Consider the following 18756-nt stretch of genomic DNA (forward strand, 5'->3'; position numbering starts at 1 on the left):
CATAAAGAAAGTATATAAAAAATTATACTTATGAGTTAGTTAATATTAAAAGTGGAAATTTTGTAATATTTGACAAACTGGAAATATTTTTTTGTCATGATTGGTTCCTCTTGGCGTACACGAAACCATTTTAAACCAAATTGGACATCCTAGAGTGAACTTCTGGATTTTGGCCCGCCAAAACGACCGGAGGTGGCTCAGCTGTGTCTCAGAAAGTCATATAAGAGAATAACTAATGTTTTCGTCCTTTTTCGTTCTACTTTGGTAGAACAAGATTATTAGCAATTCTAAAGTATTCGTTATTTTTGTTCTCCCGAAGTGGAACTTTCTTCTTCCTTTAATTACTCAAATGGATTTCCTTATTTATCGACATGTCAGCCTCTAATGTCATGTTACCGAAGGCTAACTATTGTCAGTCCTGTCTTTTAGAGGGGGTTGCAATCTCCTCCCTGTTTAAGACCTTCCTCTAGCGAGCTAAGCTTATTTTTCACTTCTACTAGTGTAAAGAGTTTTCCCTTTGATTTTTCTACAAGCAAGCCTTTTGTTATAATACCGAGTGAAAATTATTTTATTAAAATATATCATAAAATAGTAATAAAAAAAATAATATTTATATATTAGAGCAAAACTAAATAGTTTTAAAAAAAAAATTATAAATTTAAATTCAAAAATGGTTTAATAATTAACAATGTTAAAATTAATTTATTACATAAAAAATAAAAAAATACATTGACCAGAAAATTTTTTTTTAAGAAGTATTAAGAGCGATAAAAATAATAGTAAAGTTAAAACTAATTAATACTAGTAAGAAGTTTTAAGTTAATATTTAAAAATAAATTAAAGCGGAGAGGAATTTATAATACTAATTAAATTTATATGAAATTAATTCCGAATAAAACATTTAATATAAGACTATATTGTAAATTATTTTTAGTAAAATATCATATTTAATAATTTAAAGAAAAAAATTAAAAGAAAAAGTGGTCCAAGCATAAAGCATATTAAACAATAATTTAAATTTTTAAAATCAATAAAAGAAAAATTATTATAATATAAAATAAATTAATCTCTAAATTCAAAAAAATTGTAACATATAAAATTATAAAAAAAAAAAGAAATTAATATACCTAAGAAAAGCGCAACTTAAATTTATTTAATTTAGATAGTAAACTTTAATTTAGCATTTTAAGTAAATTTTCAAAAGTTAATAGGAATCTACAAACTTCTTTAAAGGCTTTGTAAATCGCAAAGTAAACATTTTTTAAATTTTTTTCGTAAACTTCAATCAGATGTTTGACGAGAGTATGATGTTCAGCTTTTATTTGACTGCATACAAAAAAAAAAGAAAAAAAAAATTAATTACAACTTTTTTTAATCAAGGAAAAACTAATTTTTCTTTTGATTTTAATAATAATAATTGGTAATAAAGTATAACAAAAAATTAAAAAAAAAATAAAAATTTCGATAACATATTTCCAAAAATATATATTTAATCAAAGCTAAAATTTATTATAAAGTTCTACTAGTAAGAATCTTAAATTCTATTTAGAAAACTAAAAAAATTATTTTTAAAATGAATATATAGTTATACCAGTGCACTAAGTGATTATCGAATTTAAGTTACTCCACTTTCTTCTCACATTTTCACGAAATTATAACGTCCCCCTCTTTCGCTGTTAGGCCTGCTTTATCTTTAAACTTAGTTTTCTCAACAGGGATTAGACAAGGACAAAAAGCATGTATTAAAGCCTTAGTTGGTACATGGGAGGAAGCAATGAGGAAAGGTTAATAAGAGAAAAGGGATTGCCTCACATCGTAAAGATATATAGTTCCACTGAATCAACTGCACTTGATTCTTCTTGGCTGTCCCTTTAATAAGCTCTAACTATTTTCCACTATGTAAACAGTCTTTTCAGTCCTCCACCTAGTATAGCATCCCTTGGTAATATTTCTGGCCCATTTAAGTTGTAGCAAGTACCGGTAGCATAAATGAACCAAAAAACTTATACTTAAGAGTCTAGACAGTAATAAAATTGAAAGGTATTACACCACGTTTACAGATTTATAACTAATATAAAATGGTAACTAGACATAACACTGGTGCAAATAACAGTAATATGAAAGCATTGGTTTTGTTAATTTAAAACAACGTTAAAAACTACCAGAAAATTGGGTTCTCAAACTTTTTAGCAGTTTATAAACCGGCACAATCACTTTGGTTAAAGAACACCCTATAAATAAGCAATACATCTCCGCATTAACTACATAATTCTCTTTCTAGCCTAGTAATGACAAACTATTGTGTTGTTAAAAACAATTCGCGTTTGTAGTGGTCTCAATTAATTTCAATATTTAAAGCCCTTAATTTACTCGTCTTTAGCGCTACCAATCAGAGAATAATTATAAACTATCGGGCATGTGATGTGCGTTTGAAGTTAAGTTGTTTAAGTTGTGAATAGTATTGGTGTTATAGTCGAAGATGAAAGGAGTTTTAAACCAAGTAAAAGAACCAAAAAAACTTTTGTCTAGGGCTAAGAAGTTGGCGCAAGAGAGGCTGCTTAAGAGAATATTGTCTTTACTTCTCTTTTTATTTGTTCTAGAAGCTTTAACAGGCTCGTTTTCATAGTTCGCCTTTACGAAATTGGGTGGTCAGGTAACCCTATATTTTCAAAGCTTATTAAATTCTGGAATGACAGAAGAAATTAGCCAATTTTTACATCACTCAATATCTAGTCATGTTTGTTTATATGTATTTATTAGTCTTTCTAGATGACAACGAAAAAAGCAATATTTTTAATTTAGACTGGTTGCTATTGTGCGTTTTATTTTATTGGTTGGGAGACGTAAAGTTTGACTGGGAACTTTTTACACTATAACCAGTTATCTTTTGCCTTGAAGCCCTTGTTAAAGAATTTACTCCGATCGCCCAGGGTGTTTTTGGGTTTTAAATAAACTTCTCTGTTTTTATTGCGGAAAGGGCTATTAGTCTGCCTTCTGGTGAATAAATAATTGTGAGCTCAATTTCAGACTGCTTATTTTAGCATATCAAAGGTCACGCAATGATAAGTTTTATTGCACTAAGTTGCATTGCTTATAGAATCCAGAAAAGTTGGGGCTGTAATATTATTAATAATGTTCAAAACAATAATTTTTGTAAATGTTATCTATATGACACACTCATTTGCTGATGTTTTTGTGGGCGCTGGACATGTGCTGCTATTAGCTTTTTGTTAAATGTTTTTTTTGATCTCAGGTAACTTTTAATTAAAAGGTTTCTTTAAAAAAAGTAATTTTTTTTTTTTCCCAGATCCGACAAGTTCTGGGGTTTCCTATTCTTTTTTATTTTAATTCCTTTATTAGACGTGCTCGACTTTTGCTTTTCCTCTCCTGGGTCCTTGACGGAATGGTACTCTAGAAGAAGGATCCACCCGCCGTCTAATGCTGTCTTAAAATTCTATTAGGCGAATTAACATGGCTCGCTCCTGTAAAGTGGATTTCAGCTTAACCTCCTTATTGAGGGTTCTACTTAATATTAATACTCAAAGCTACTTGCAAAGCTTCTTCTAAGGAAGGACTTTATCGGCACCAGTACCTTCGGTTATCTTTTCGGTGCTCTCTCACGGCGACTTCGACAATGGTGGGCTTCGCTCTGCAGCAAACATTACTAGCTAATATTGAAATCCTCAACCGGCTAGATACTGAGCTTGAATTTTTTCGTATTAAAAAAAAAATCTTATATAAAAAATCAGGCATTTGCGGGTTTCTTCGGTCACATACTCTTTTTAAAAGTTTTTTAGCTTTCTTCAACTGGCCGACTATTCCCAGCACGCTTATGTTGCGTTCCTCCCTTTATGAGTGCTTTTTTAGCACCAAAATCTTCATATTACGTCAAAGATTTACTTTTAAAAATTGAGGCATATTTGTTTAGAAGAAAATTAACCAGCATTTCTTAAATATTTTATTGTAAGAATATACACAACTATTACATAATGAAAGAATCACAAGGTTTCTGTCACCGATGTAATAAAATATTTTATAAAATAGCAGCGATTAAGAAAACATTATAGCGAACGATAAAGATTGAAAAAAAAAAAATTTATAAATAATTGTGCTTGCACAGAGAAAGAATTTCCTTTAAATAAATAATTTCGTAGTTGGGATTATGGCGAATCAAACAGTGAAGTTTGAAAGTTCATATATTGAACAAAACGTTAATAAAAGTACGAATTACTTGATACCTGTCGGCTATGATATAAGGAATCTCCACGTCGTCAGCTACCATGCCCGTAACCTCAAGGGCATTTCCAGGCTTGTTCTTAAGAAAATTGCTGAAACGCAGATTTTACTATTACTGTTATCACTTCAACTCCGTCATCTGGAAGTAGTGAGATGGAGTGCGCTCTCTATAAGTCACTAAACTAAAATAATGCAAAACCAATTATGACCTCCTTTAGGACTGTCTCTTCGTGGCAGGGGTAGTTAACACAAATCCCAAAAACTCTTAAAAAGTATTAGTTGAATTAATCATTAAGTAAACTAAAACGTGGACTTGTAACAACAAATAAAGAATAAACACTTTATTCGGCTAATCTCAGGCTTTCTTAAAATTATCTATTAAACCATTAGTTTTTTTGAAGTAACCCAAACTATTTATATAAACTTGATTATTATAAATAATAACTTTTAATTTTAAGAGACAGTGATAGACCTATTACGTAAAAAGACTGTCGACTAGTAAGTTGAAAATTGAAAAATATAATTAACGCCTATTTAGCGCTATGAGAACCGCACTAGGCAAACTTTCTTTTTAAGGAAACCGCTTCTTAACGGTTAAGTAAGCAATAGATCACTCCTTAAAGTTTTTTAATTTATAAAGAAAACAGAAGCAACTTATAATGAAGAGCGAAATCTATTCAAAGGGTAGCAGTAATTATGTACGTAAAGTACTTGATAACGTCTTGTATAAAAAGTTGGTGGTAACGTGTAGGCTCCTCAACTTTAGTTAAGCCCGAAAGTTTTAACCTGAAGTCTTTCATAATTAAGGAAGATGATAATGCATAAAATTAAAGCCCTCAATAGGCGTAATTTGCAAGCCCTAGTTTTTAAGAAGTATTAGGCGCTAATGACATGAGAGTACACGCAAACAGTGTTAATGCAATTAGCGTCATGACCTAACACAACTCTAGCCTTCTGTCCACCAAATTCTATTGATTCTGAACTAAGTCAACTTAGCTAATACAACATTTAACCAGTTATACTACAACTACCCAGCCTTCGCGCAAGAACAAAAAGATCTGTAGCTTGTATGGCTATGCCAGATTATACTAAACAGGGTAACTACCGTATAACTCAAACCTATCCAAAATTTTAGCAGTTATATTGTGTAGTGTGTTAAAACCTTAAAGCTCTTTGCGGTACAAGTCAAACCTCAGAAGCTAATAGTAACCATAAAAGGTTCCGTAAGCGTTAACTACAGTCTTATGGATAACTATATAAGACCGTTTTCTGAACCGCATTGTAAGTCAATCAGAGTTAAGTAAATGTTTTTTCCAAAGCGATTAGTTCTTACTTCTGACATGTAAATAACTGAGATGATATTCTTACCTCAACAAAGTTAGCTAGTAAAAGTTATTAGTACTTAAAACCTTAATAATTGATTCACTGTCCTTTTGAGTTGGGCGTCCACTTTTTGGTATAGTATGAAGTGTAACAGATTGAGATTAAGAGAAAAAAATTATTACTAGATTTGCTCATATAATGAAATGAAATTAAATATTATATAAAAGTGAAATCATTTAATAAAGTAAGAATTGAGAGAGATGATAACAATGGGCCTCCAAGCTAACTAGTTTGTGGGGTGAAAAATGGAAGTGTTGGTGCCACCCAATTTTACTTTCCCGGAGTTACCTGTTTGATTATAGTAATTTTTATTACTTTTTTTATTGGAAGTGGCTCGCACACCTTCCTATTAGCTTTATAGGCATATACTTACAATGCTAAACAGTCTCTAGGGGGCCTAGTGCCAGCGACCGTCGCATATTCCTTATTGATCCCTCTACAATTTTCCAGTACAGTGGGCTGGATGGCAGGGGTCTGCGCGCGGTGATCAATATCTCACTACCCTGTAGGCCCTTTAGGAAACCCCGACGCCTCTCTCTGGTGAGTGCGCTGTCTGGAGCTAGAGTCCCAAACACTCAATAAAGGGGAAACCACGGCCACACGTCTTGCTCTAAACCCTCACTGCAATAAACCGGAGTAAGTTAAAGCTCGCGGTTGTTTACTCCTGTTTTTGTATATCCGGGTTTTTCTTATCTTGTGGTAAAAAGGTTTGAGTTTCGATTTATATGAACGGAAACAGCGAGCAGCCGTTTATATTTTTAAGAGCATAGACAAAAAATTACAGATCTACCTCTCAAAAAAAGCTATCTATAATAATCAATTTTTTTGAGTCTCCAGGGTATGAACATATGCAGAATTCAATAAAGAATTGGCTTTTAACTTGAGCGTTTTTGTATGTTAAAGATGAGAGAAGAGCAATAAACTTTGATCCACTCGCATTCACAAAAAAAAAGTTGATGCGTAATAACGTTTATATTAGCACACTTGAAAATTTTACTTATGTATTAGATTTAATTCTTTAAAGTTGATGAGCAATTAAGTTTCCGTTTGCATACCTGAAAACTTTACTTAGGTATAATTTTTATTCTTTTATGAACGGGAGCATTACAGAAGAGTTGCAAGTATATTTAGCGCACTTGATGTCATGGGACCAATCGATGGTCGCCAATCGAGGAATGACGTCTAAAATCAGTCGTTTGCAGTTTTCCGAGTTCTTGCGTAGCGTTTCCAAGACCAATTCCACCGACACCTGAGAATTAGCCAAGAAAAAGTTTTAATATAATACGAAATCTTGCCTACGAGGCAAACGTACATGTTCCCCTTCACTACGCCAGCAGTCGTAATCTGTAGCTAAGGCAACCGATGCGTAGAGTAAACCTTTTATTAAACAAAAAGACGCATATAAGTGTACGCCCAGCGAGAATTTTACGCAAGACCCACCAGCCTCGTTAGCCAGAACCACTTCGGGAAACGTTGTCATGTTGATAACGTCCCCTCCCCACGAGCGATACATAAGGCTTTCAGCCCTGGTGCTGAACCGCGGACCCTCAATAGTGATCACAGTCCCTACAGAAATGATGAGACTCTCCTATTGGGTCAGCACTTTTTTAGCGGTAACTTACCCCCGGTGTGGTGGGGAATACCCAAGCGTGCGGCGCTCTCTTTTAAGGCGTCTCGCAGTTTTTCATTAAAGGGATTTGCGAGAGGAAGATGGCAAATTCCAGGCGGATGACCAACCACTCCGTCATAGAACGTTTGTACCTTATAAATAAGAGTAAAATGAGGTGCCTGAATAGCAACTTTTAGTGGAAAGAGAAAAGTACGGGTAGAATAATATTTCTAATTTAGTAATGTAAAGGTCGTTGCTTTCTAAAATAAAGAAGAGAAATAAACGGTGGCCTAACTCTCTTAGTCGTCCGATCGATGGCCTGATCAATAAAGACAAAGTGTCCGGGTTCAATTTCCTGTCTTAGAGATCCACAGGCTGTAGAGGCCAAAATATGCGTGCAACCTTTGAAAATTTTAAAAAAGAAAAATTTCATTGAGTATTTATTGTTAATAAAAGAGTTCTCGAAATTTATAAAGTAGTTAGATAATAGTAGGGAAGAGAAATAACTAAACCTTCCTCTTTTAAAGCCCATATATTGGCCCTAAAGTTTATATTAGTTGGTTGTATGGAATGAGATCGCCCGTGTCTAGAAAGTAACACACAATCGACACCTGCAATGGTACCTACTTCCAGAACATCAGAAGGCTACAGATTAAAATTGAACAGAAGTTTAAATTGTGTAAGTGAAGAATAAAGATATAAGAACATAAGCCAACAACTATCATTATTAGCATAAGTTGATACCAAGTCAACAAGAACAAAAATATTGTAAGGTTAGTACAGTACCTCTCCATAAGGAGTGGAAACTTTCTTTTCCTTATGTCTGTTAAAAAACTTCGGATCATCTAAACCAGTACCTCCAATAATGCCGACCTATTAAAATTATTAATGCAGTGCTCAAAAGAAAAAGTTCAATAGAACACAACTTTGAACGCGATAGCCATCTCTGCGTTGGGAATAAAAATCAGTACCTGCGCGAAAAGCACTTAGGTCTTAATATATTAGTTGTCACATACACGACTCGTATTAATTTCACGTGAACCTGTCTCCGTTCATGCAATTTTTGGAGTGGTACCTTTTATATAGTGACATGGTGTTTACCCCTGCCTACGGTACTATACCATATAACCAAGTAGAAAATACACCTTGCACATATATTTATTAACAATTTAAGCAATATATTCTGTGTAGGTGAGTGGTTTTATAGAAAATGATTCATTAGAGATGGATAAAGGAAAAATGATACACATTAGCACGCCTCATCTCTTCTACTAAACTTCAATAATCAAGAATGTGAACTGCATTTATATCACATTAAAGTTAACAAATATATATATATATTAGTAACTGAAAATAAAAGCCATCGTCTCTTAAGGTGTATGCAGTTGTATATCGTTCTAAGACCTCCATAAGGCCTATTTTTTCTTCCAGTCAAAGTTACCATGCTTTAGCAATAGGTTTCTTATAAACACATGCCCTAAAGTAATTTTACGAGGTCGGTTTTACACTTTGCGACACCAATAAAGCCTATTAAACGCAGAGGTTACAAGGTTTTTTAAAAGGTTGATCTTAGAGGTTCGAAGGTTCTAGAACTATATTATAGCCAAGAGTGGATATAATATAAACTCTCAGTTATCTTTATATTTTAAAAACAAGAAAAAAAATATAATATAAAATTTTGCGAAGCTTGGAAGGGCTGTATAACGTATACAGAAGTGCGTATAATACGCAGTCATCTTAAAACTTAAATATCTCTCGTGCTAGTAAATTCACGAAGTTTATGTAATGTGTGGGTTCCTCTCCCGAGGGCGTATCGCTGGAACATTAAAGCGAATGGGTACGTGTTGGCCAGAAGATTAGTATCAGTTATTTAATTATAATTAGCTGTTATTTGACGATTAGAAGTGACAAATTTTAGTATTAAAGTAGGTGTTCGTGAAGGTGGTTTAAGCTGAAATGTTCATTGTAACGTATGCCCGAGGCCTCCATGATTTAAGATAGGTGTAAATAAATATAATTTATAAAAAAATAACGTTTTCAATAAAAATTTGATTAAGGTGAAGTAAAGAACACCAGTTATTTTACTTTTTAGACAAGGTAAAAGTATTTTATCGGTGGGAGCTAAAAAAAGCAAGTAAAAGCTTTTTTTGCCTTTTCTACGCAGAACGAAGGCAGAATGCAGATGAACGATTCTACCATTTTATTATGTTAATGTGTTATTTGATTATCAGAAAGGAATATATATATATCCGCTTAGCTTGAAGAGGACTCCACATATGTCAACGATTGCTTAATCTGTAGCCATTCTAAGTGGAATTTGTGTAACTTGGTTACTCGATATGAACAGTATATTGTCTGGAAAGAGTGTAAATTCGTAAAAATTACTGCGAAGGGCTCGTCGCACTCATTCTAGGTATATACTAGGTAATAGCTCTATCTTGTATAGTGCTAGTACTATACTATGAGATACCTAGCATAGTAACTAACACTATACAGCGCAGGTCGAGCCAACCAGGAGCAAAAGAAGCACCCAAGTAAAGAGTACTCCCAGCCCAGAGCTGGCCAAGAGAAGACAATGCTAGTATAATACTAGAGAATTAAGCTAATATGATACTAGCACTATTATCGAGTCTTTAGTCAAAAGATTTCACTTATCGATGTTTACAATTAGTTAGTATTAGGACTAGCACTGCGTCCCTCGGACAAGGGATAGAGCTATATTATGGTCACCCCTTGCGCCAAGCCTTATATGACGATGCCTTCGCACGCAGTTAGTGACATGAAGTTATGAGTACAAGTGCAATTTAGCAGTTTCTATCAACAGGATATAGTGATCATATTGACTTTCACAGAAGATTGTCTCCGGAAGGCAACCCCTAGTATATATTCACGATAAATTTTACTCTAATAAGTCACTCGGATTGAGAGATCTGCAAGACTCATAGTTTCGATACTATTACTCTAGTTAACCAAATGATCAACTAAAGCTTGAGACAATGCATTATCCTGCCTTGTACTGGGAATATAGCACCAGCCTATAGATTTATCTGCTACTTAGGTTTTTACCATTTTTAAGAGAATGTGTTCCCATACATATCTAACGAAACCTACGTCTCTCCTAATTAGTAAGTATGCCTCAACATTTTTATATCCAGCTAGGTAACCATATTCACAGCCAAACGTTAACCTTCCAATGAATGGATCTAGAAACCAAGTTAGTAGATTGCTAAGGCCAGAGACCCCTCGCATTAGTTTACTCGATATTACCAACTAAGTCACCGAAAGAGTTCGACGGTAGCGGGTTACTAAACACCACGAGAGTTTATTTAGTATACACATATGTACTAGTCCGCCTTAGAATGGTAATCTACAGACACAATTCTCTGTTTTCCAAGTAGCAAGAGCCTGCAGAACTAACAAATATAGCAGTCGTGTCTAGAGTGGACCTGATTATTTTCGGACGCTTCTACGATGTAAAACCATAGAACGACACAGTAATTCTATAATTTAACAAAGAAGTCCACTACAACTCAGCGAAAGTCTTAAGATATGACTAACTGTCCAAGGCACAGACGCGCCTAGCCTACCCACTAAGTAGCTGACCTATGCAGTAGTTAATGAACTTTACTTTACTATTAAGTACAAAGGTCTTACGTTCTGCAGTCAAAGCTAAGTATAAAAGTATGCACAAATTCGCTTCACGAGTGGGAGTGTCACTCAAGAGCAAGTTAATGAGCCTACTCTCTTCTATATACGAGGTTTTCGAGCCCTTAAATATTCTATATAAAGACACTTTTTTTTGCAAAACTCAGTTTTTCATTATTTTTATTTTTGCAATTATTTATTGTATTATAAGTACAATAAAAATTTTTACTATTATTATCGCTTATTTGATTAACTTATTAAAATTATGCTATATATTTACTATATAAGTATTTAATTTATCATTTAATAATTCATATTTGTTAAATTTAGTTTTATTAGATTGTATTTAACTTTATTTAAGTTGGTTAGATTTAACTCGATTTAATTTTATTTATTAATTTTATTCTATTGTTTTATACTTAAATTTATATGATTTAATTTATCTAATTTTAAATGTTATAAGGTTAACAAGGAAGGATTTTGTCAAGGTTATAGCCATAGTTAAAGGCTACCGTTAGTCTTGTGTCCCATTTTATAGCTCGTTATAGTTTTATCAGAGCACTATTTAAGTTAACGAGTTAGGTGATTGAGTGTTTTAATTCGAGCTTTGTTTGAGTTTATAATGGTCTTTTAAGATGGAAGGATTCGTAAAATACAAAGCAGATCTGTACCACGTAACTTTTCTGCTAAATTAGTAAGGGCTATATTACCTTCCTGTGAATGATTCTGAAACTATCTACAATGGCGTCTTTGGGACAATAACAAAGCTATTATTTAACTTACTGTGAACAAGCCAGGATTATGATACTTTTTACGAAAATTACAAAATTTTAAGGGTGCCGTAACCGAGATAGTTAAGGATCGTTTAAATTTTAAGTTATTCTAAGCCTTATACGAGTCAACTTAGTATAAATCTTTAAAATGATATATCCTAATATTTATACTGTAAGTAATAACTTTTATTTTACTCTAGTTAACTTTAGTACAATTTATAGTCAAAGTATATAAAGCTGTAACCTACTAGTGCAAGACAGCACTGCAAATTGATTAATTCATAGTAGTAAAGAAGCACTGAAATTTTTCAAGTTATGACTAAACACAGAGCCTGCCTAAATTGTTTAACATAGGTATGCTATACACTTAATAACTAGGCCAGAGGAGTGTATAGGTTTAGTTAAATTCAGTTTGATTAACCATTAAAATATAAAAATTTATACAAGTTCTCTAGTTTAATTTGACATTTTAATTCGAAGGCTTCAAACTAAAAATTGTAAAATCTAACAATTAGTTAAATAAGATTTAGTCATTCAATAATGAGCTAAGAACCAAGCTAGTTTACTATTTTATTTGTTCATTAACACAGTGAGTCATTTGGGTAAAGATAAAATACTACCGTTTTATTTTCTAAAGCCCAGCTATTTCCCTAGACGGTTTAATAAGGGTTTACCTAACTACCATTGTCATCAACAATTTTGAGCTTCAGTGTCTAAGCTTAGTTTGTTTTTATCAATCATTTATAAATCTTATCTGAGTAACTTTAGCCACAAATTAGAGTTCATTCTCTTTTGTCTATCAATCTCATAACTAATAGGCTTATGTTTACCCGAAAACCAGCAGGTTATCAAATTGATTAGTATCAGTGTTTTACTTATACATGTTCAAGGTAACACTTTACTAAAGTGAATTTCGTTAGGGTAAAGCTAATAGTTATTTTTAAGTATAACTAACTAACAATCTAGACATGTTGGCTAGTTTAATGTTCTATCAAAGTAGAACGAAAAGCAAGCATAATGATTTCCTACTTGTTACTGTTAGACCCTACGGGCGATCTTTTATACTAAAAGTTGTCCCAGAGGCAGAATTGGCTGCCTTCCTGGGATCCAAGTGTAATAGAAAGGAGGTAACCATTATCCTACCTTTGTGTTTTCGTTCTACTTTGTTAGAACATTTAATTAGCTAACATGTCTAGACTGTAAGTTAGTTAATTATAACTTTTACAAAATAACCTGTTTACCAAATCTAACAGGAAGATACAAGTAATGATATTAAAACTAAAAAGTAATCTTACTTAATTTTATCAGAGTCAAAAATCTAGACTCTGCTACCTGAATAAAACGTGTTGTAGTAATCTAATGCTTAGTTTATAGCATTAACTATTGGTCTATAGATCTGGACAGTGCTCTCTATCTTGATTCAAGTTCATTTGGGGTTGTAAATTATTTAGCTTGATATTTGTATATATACACATTGATAACTACCTCTAACAGATTTATTTGCATCTCTGTTTATCATCTCAAAAAGAAGATTTTAAGTATTAAAATAAAGTCAATCGTGAAACAACAGCAAGCAAGGTAAAATGGACGAAAGCCTTATCATGTGATATGAGAAGCAACTAAGATAAATAACTTTGCTAATTTACTTCCTGTTTTAGATAACTAAATAACAATTATCTCAAGGTAAAATAATCTTGAGAAATTCAATCTACTCATGCTTAAGAGGTTGATAGAGTTAGGTAGAAAATTAGGTTAGAAGTCATGTAATATATCAAAAGTTTGACTCTTAGCTAGGACAGCTGTAATATAAATAATTGAATTCCAAAGTTAAAGAAGCTGCCTCAAATAACCCAAGTCACTTTAGGGGCCTTTGATCGTTCACTCAGGAAGCTAACTTAAAGACATTTAACTAATTCTATTAAATCAATCAAGTCATTAGCTTTATAAGGGATAAACAAATATATAATCAAGGCTATGACACATGACCAAGTCCTTGATAAATGACTGAGCAAACTTTTGTACATTTTAGCTTTTTTAGCTATGTCAACCAAGCAGGGCTCTTTACTATTTATATAGTTAAAATTTGAGTGTCATTAAATTCTGTTACCTTGCAAATATTTTTATAACAAATAAACTTAATTAGCTTAAACATGAAAACTAAAATTAAATAACACAATCATAAAAAATATAAATTATTGTTACGAAGCAAATGAACTAACATTACTTTCGATTTTCACTTTTGCATTTTTAGCATTTTGCCAGAAGAATATGTTATATAGAATAATTACGAGCTCGAAACCGCCGTATGTAGAGAGCGAGCTAGTTAACTTGTGATCGAGCAACACATAAACTCGAGTGCAGAAAATTCATCTCGAACATGTGGAGATCTGCTACTTTACTTTGATTCCACAGGTCAGTCTTATGTTATTCAAACAATAGATAACTAAAGAAAACTGGTTAGGTCATTGCTATTTGTGGTAGTATTAGAAGTACTAGAATTCCTTGACTATTCGTCATATATTGAGACGTTCGTAAAGTAATATATAACATTACTTTAACAGAATTAGAGATCATTGTGTCGTCTTGAGTTATGTTATCGTACAGGCGGCTGAAAGAAATCAGCCCATATATATACACGGCTGCTACGTTGGCTAGTCCCGGTGACTCCACCTACTTGGAATACATGGAATAATGTCTATGTGTAACCATCCTTAAAAGGATTAGCATGCATGTGTAAACTGACATAAAAACTTGTGGTGTTCAGTAACCCTCTAGAATGGAACTCTGAAGATGACTCGGTTTAAAATATCTTAAGTAAACTGATGCGAGGTGATCTCTGTCGTAAGATACACTCATCTGAAGGTAACAAGTTTGGTTTCTTTTTTAATGGTTGCCCTGCGCGATATGACTAGGTTGAGGTGTGCATGCTACCATGGAGAGTCGCAGGCTTTGAACAATACGTGTGGAAATACTTACTCTTAAAACTGGTAAAAGCTAAGCAGGAAGCAGGTTCATATTAAGCAGGTTCTATAGAACCTGTATCAGGTAGAATGTCGTCCCATCTCAATCCTGACGTACTCGTTTAGATGAAATCAGGTACTAGCATCGAAACTATGAGTTCTTCACAGCAAACGAATCCTGGTAACCTGTCGGACGAAAGTACCTTGTCTCTGGCCTGATGTATACTAGAATTGCCGTCTGGAGAAAATCCTCAGTGAAAAGCAATGGACGAGCTGTGGAACTCAACTTGTGTAATTGACTAACAGGTTGACGGAACAAACTAAGCTCGATGGATACTATGGCTTCTGGCGAATAGTTACTGACGAATGCTTCGTCATACAAGGTCCTGAGAGTGAGTAGCTGCAATGACACTATGCCGCGTCCGAGGGACGCTGGAGCTAGTACTATATGATATTGTATGTAGTTGTATAGTTTCTAGCTGGTTGGAAAGAACAAACTAGTGAATACAGTACTTGTAGCTATATACAGGCTATTGGCACTTGTTGTCTTTGGCTCGTCGCTAGAAATAGTACTTGTTGCTATAGGCTAGTGGCTAGCATTTGGTACGAGAACTGTATAGAATAGTGTTATTACCTAGTATATATAAATATATTGTGTTAAATAAATAGACTTAAGCTAAACCTTCGAGGAGTTCAAGTAAAACTATAGGTGTTAGTGTAGCTTAAACTGTACAATTATTCGTAAAGCGTAATAAACCTAAAGTCCCTTCACACCTAAAAGGAAAAATTCACTTAGGATACAGTAAACCAGATTTTTGGAATCCTATAACCAAGATTAAATAATTTACCTAGTTCTTACTTAAACTATAAAAAAAGAAAAAACGGTGATGTAAGAAAACTTTAATTAATGATATAAACAAAGATACATTACAGAATTTCAACTTTATGGTTATGTTAAATATTAACTTTGTTGGGTAATAATGACGTTTATATTACTTTCAGTTGAGAATTGTAAAAATAGTTTGGAATCTTAAAGTATATAAATAGACTCAGAGTTTCGCTAACTATAGAAATTTCACTGATAGCCACCTGTCTCAATAATTTTATCTGCAGAGGTGGTTGACTAACAAGCCAAGGGAGTGTGTTCGTAATGTCATTTTTTATAAAACGTTCAAACTCAAAACTCCTACCACCGCCAACCCTATCCTAGGGAGACTTGAAAAAACCCCTATTACAGTATGCGATGTTAGGTTTTATTAACTACTATATAGGAAAATTCTGGGGATACAGATTCGATCATCTTGTTCAATCGAGTTGTAATAAGTAAATTCCTATAAACACTGGGAACAGTTAATATTTAATTAAGAAACCTATGAAAGTGGTTAAATAAAAGTAACTTGTTACCGTATAAAAAGTTTAACTTTTACCTTAAATGCATGGTCAGCTTATACTAAAAAAATACGCACCATTTCTAATTGGTTATAGTTGTGACTTAAGTAATCTATGTGATTAGCCATAGCTTACTAAAAATTTTAAAAAAACTTTAAAATTATGGGAGTAATACTTTTCATACCAGTAATTGTTTTACCTTATTACGTATTGTTCGCAACCATGTTACCTTGGATGATTCTACTATATTTTGCTCTTTTTTCCCCAAGCATCGCCCATTTATGTTGTCAAGAAATGATCATCAACGACGGCACTTTGTTAGTACACTCTGAGTACATTTCACAAGTTATTTTAAAGGAAGGCTATTGATATTGTGGTGTGATACTTAAGGCTCAATATAGTTTAAAATAATTTGCCTGTTCCATTTTTTAATGTTTTTAAAGCTTTTTCGAATAAACTGGATGAGGTTAAACACTATTGATTGCTAATAAATTGACCCATTTTACTTACACAGACCCTATTTTACAAATATGTATAAATTTTTTAACTTTGTTGGATACTGAAAAGGGATCTATCACAGTGCAACTTAATAACTTTTCCAAGTGACGAAGTTCCCCCTAATGTGATAAGTTTGTAAGTTATTATCTGACATAAACGGTATTTTAATTTTGTCAAGGCTGCGGTAAGCCTCTTGATAGTAGTAATAGAGTTTTTTAACTGTAGCTTAAAATTAAAAAGAACTTAAAGATTGGTAATTTTTAATATTTGGTTTTTGATTTCTTTGATTTTTCAAGTTAGAGAGCTTTACATCATGACAATTTGTGAATATATGCGTTTTGATAAAGTTATACTAATATTATCGTCACCTAATTACTAATAATTTATTTACAAGGGATTTAAATTTGAACAATGTGACTATCATTAAAAAAGAATTCTTCCAAGGACTCAAGAGTTTGACTAAATTGTAAGTCTACCCCTATCAAAACATACTAAACCAATTAACAACTAATGAAAGTATAATTTTAGTAATATAAAAATGTAACAATAAAATAATATTACTTACCTTACCTTACCTTAGAAATGCTTTACCGTATTCACATCGACTTATTTCACTTTTTAAATTTAGGCTCCTGGCCTTTAATTCAATATCCTTAATAGAAGACGGCTCCTTTGCCGAACTTAGCGCACGACAGCATTGTTAACCTTTATAACTTAAATTATTTGCTATTTTAAGACTGATTTATTTTGTTTTGTACAACAAAAGTTAATTAAACTTTTTAATTTAGGTCTTTATCATTTAATCGCGTATCAACATTAGACGGTGGTTTTTTTTTCTGAACAAAGCACTTTAAGAAATTTGTAAAAGCTCTATAAAATTTATTTTATTATTTTAAGGCGAATTTCTTTTGTACTCATTTTTAAGATTACTGCACAAATCGTACCAAACCATTTAAAAACAAGGAAAAGTCTAGTTTAATAATAGTGAAGTGTGATAATATATTACCTTCCTTTTCCCTTTGCCTTATGCATCTTTACCGATACTCACTTTAATTTATTACACTTTTTTATTCAGGCATCTTTTCAAAAATAGCATATCATCAATAGAGGATAATTCCTTTGCCGAACTAAGCGCTTTAGAAAATTTGTATAAGCTCTTTATAAACTTATTTTCTAATATTAAGGCTAACTGCTCTTGCATTGTACAAAAAGAGATTTAAGTGAAAACCGACTTACTGCCCTCCGAAAAGCAATGTTCTCGTCTTGGAAAGTTTGAAAGATTTGTAAGTAAACATCAGGATGGTTGATTATTTATTTATAGGAATTCATTATAAGTAATAACTTGAGCTTTCTAACAAATTTACTCACTTATAAGTCTACAACTGCCAAAATCGTACCGAACCATTTAATAACAAGAATAAGTCTGGTTTCAGTATAAAGCCTTATTCAAATAATGTATTTACAAATCTAAAGTCTTTCGTATTATAGTTGTACGCTTTCGGATTTATTTGCACAAAAGAGTAGATATAAAAACATTTGTCTTTTTAATTTTATTTTTCGACTGATAATAGGCACTCAGTTGGGGACCCAATAACTGAAATTGAGCCAGAAGCTTTTAATACAAAGACTAAAATGTAAGCAAAATCCTTGTTTTTTTTTATTTTCTGTTCTATCCTTTATTATAATCTAACGTCTATAAGGTTTATTACTCTTGATGAAAATTTTCTTTGCTGCTCTCGTCTTCATTATGAGAATTTAAGTTACTTAAGTGAACAAAGCACTTATGAGGGGGAAATTAAAGGATACAACACTTTTGATAGTAATAAATGTACCGCTTTGAAGGCTCCGAGTTCTACTAATCAAAGTACGTTAACTCCCGTCAATACCCCGACGGACCTGCTTTCCTCTTCACACAGCACTCAAGCCACTACGCCGGTGATCCTACCTCTTTCCTCAACACCCAGGGCAGCGGCAGCATTTAGAATTCCTAATTTTTATGTATGGCTAGCGCTAAGCTTAGTCCTTTCCTGCTTATCTTAAGCTAATATAATAAATTGCGTGTTTTCACAAATTCGTTCTTTACCTAGTCTTTCTATCAGAATTTTGGTTTGTAGAGGAGTTGTACACGTAACTACCAGACCAGAAAAATGCGAGTTGTGACAGACGGGAATCGTACCCGCCGCCTTGAGACTGAGCGACAAATGCTCTAACCACTGAGCTCCGCTGACGACTCACATCTTCGGTCGTTAACTTACGTATATAC

At 32.9% G+C, this 18756-nt stretch overlaps 1 protein-coding gene and 3 long non-coding RNA genes across 6 annotated transcripts; 2 read left to right on the forward strand and 2 right to left on the reverse strand.

Annotated features, from left to right (window-relative positions):
- Positions 1–1252: 1252 nt before the first annotated feature.
- LOC135146471 (uncharacterized) lies at positions 1253–2088 on the reverse strand. Its single transcript, XR_010283832.1, has 3 exons — positions 1813–2088; positions 1592–1749; positions 1253–1326 (listed from the first exon to the last, which is right to left on the reverse strand). It is a non-coding gene; the product is annotated as an uncharacterized LOC135146471 (long non-coding RNA).
- An 867-nt stretch (positions 2089–2955) lies between these two features.
- On the forward strand, positions 2956–3709 carry LOC135146466 (uncharacterized). The gene is made up of 5 exons (XR_010283829.1): positions 2956–2997; positions 3052–3253; positions 3308–3406; positions 3462–3519; positions 3573–3709. It is a non-coding gene; the product is annotated as an uncharacterized LOC135146466 (long non-coding RNA).
- Positions 3710–6682: 2973 nt separating this feature from the next.
- On the reverse strand, positions 6683–8258 carry LOC135146452 (S-methyl-5'-thioadenosine phosphorylase-like). Its single transcript, XM_064078607.1, has 8 exons — positions 8155–8258; positions 8015–8101; positions 7741–7873; positions 7524–7630; positions 7242–7380; positions 7060–7185; positions 6932–6996; positions 6683–6868 (listed from the first exon to the last, which is right to left on the reverse strand). Exons 1-8 carry the CDS (start codon positions 8170–8172, stop codon positions 6701–6703), a joined length of 843 nt encoding a protein of 280 aa, XP_063934677.1. The 5' UTR covers positions 8173–8258; the 3' UTR covers positions 6683–6700.
- An 8313-nt stretch (positions 8259–16571) lies between these two features.
- Positions 16572–18548, forward strand: LOC135146455 (uncharacterized). 3 transcript variants are annotated; one of them, XR_010283826.1, is made up of 9 exons: positions 16572–16628; positions 16888–16959; positions 17122–17192; positions 17282–17354; positions 17569–17640; positions 17706–17948; positions 18065–18127; positions 18194–18357; positions 18410–18548. It is a non-coding gene; the product is annotated as an uncharacterized LOC135146455 (long non-coding RNA). The 3 variants fall into 3 exon arrangements; XR_010283824.1 differs by having other exon boundaries at positions 18194–18548; XR_010283825.1 differs by having other exon boundaries at positions 17706–17776; positions 18194–18548.
- The last annotated feature ends 208 nt before the right edge of the window (positions 18549–18756 follow it).

Source organism: Zophobas morio, unplaced genomic scaffold (assembly GCF_036711695.1).
Source record: "Zophobas morio isolate AGI-343-1 ecotype UQ-CSIRO unplaced genomic scaffold, CSIRO_AGI_Zmor_V1 ptg000228l, whole genome shotgun sequence".
Taxonomy (NCBI): domain Eukaryota; kingdom Metazoa; phylum Arthropoda; class Insecta; order Coleoptera; family Tenebrionidae; genus Zophobas; species Zophobas morio.

Bases quoted from the DNA above. Each gene is read 5' to 3' on its own strand.
- LOC135146452 (XM_064078607.1), bottom strand. The intron at 7,874-8,014 runs GTACTGTACTAA...TTTAATCTGTAG, and splicing joins TTTCCACTCCTTATGGAGAG to CCTTCTGATGTTCTGGAAGT. The intron at 6,869-6,931 runs GTACGTTTGCCT...GCTAATTCTCAG, and splicing joins GGCGTAGTGAAGGGGAACAT to GTGTCGGTGGAATTGGTCTT.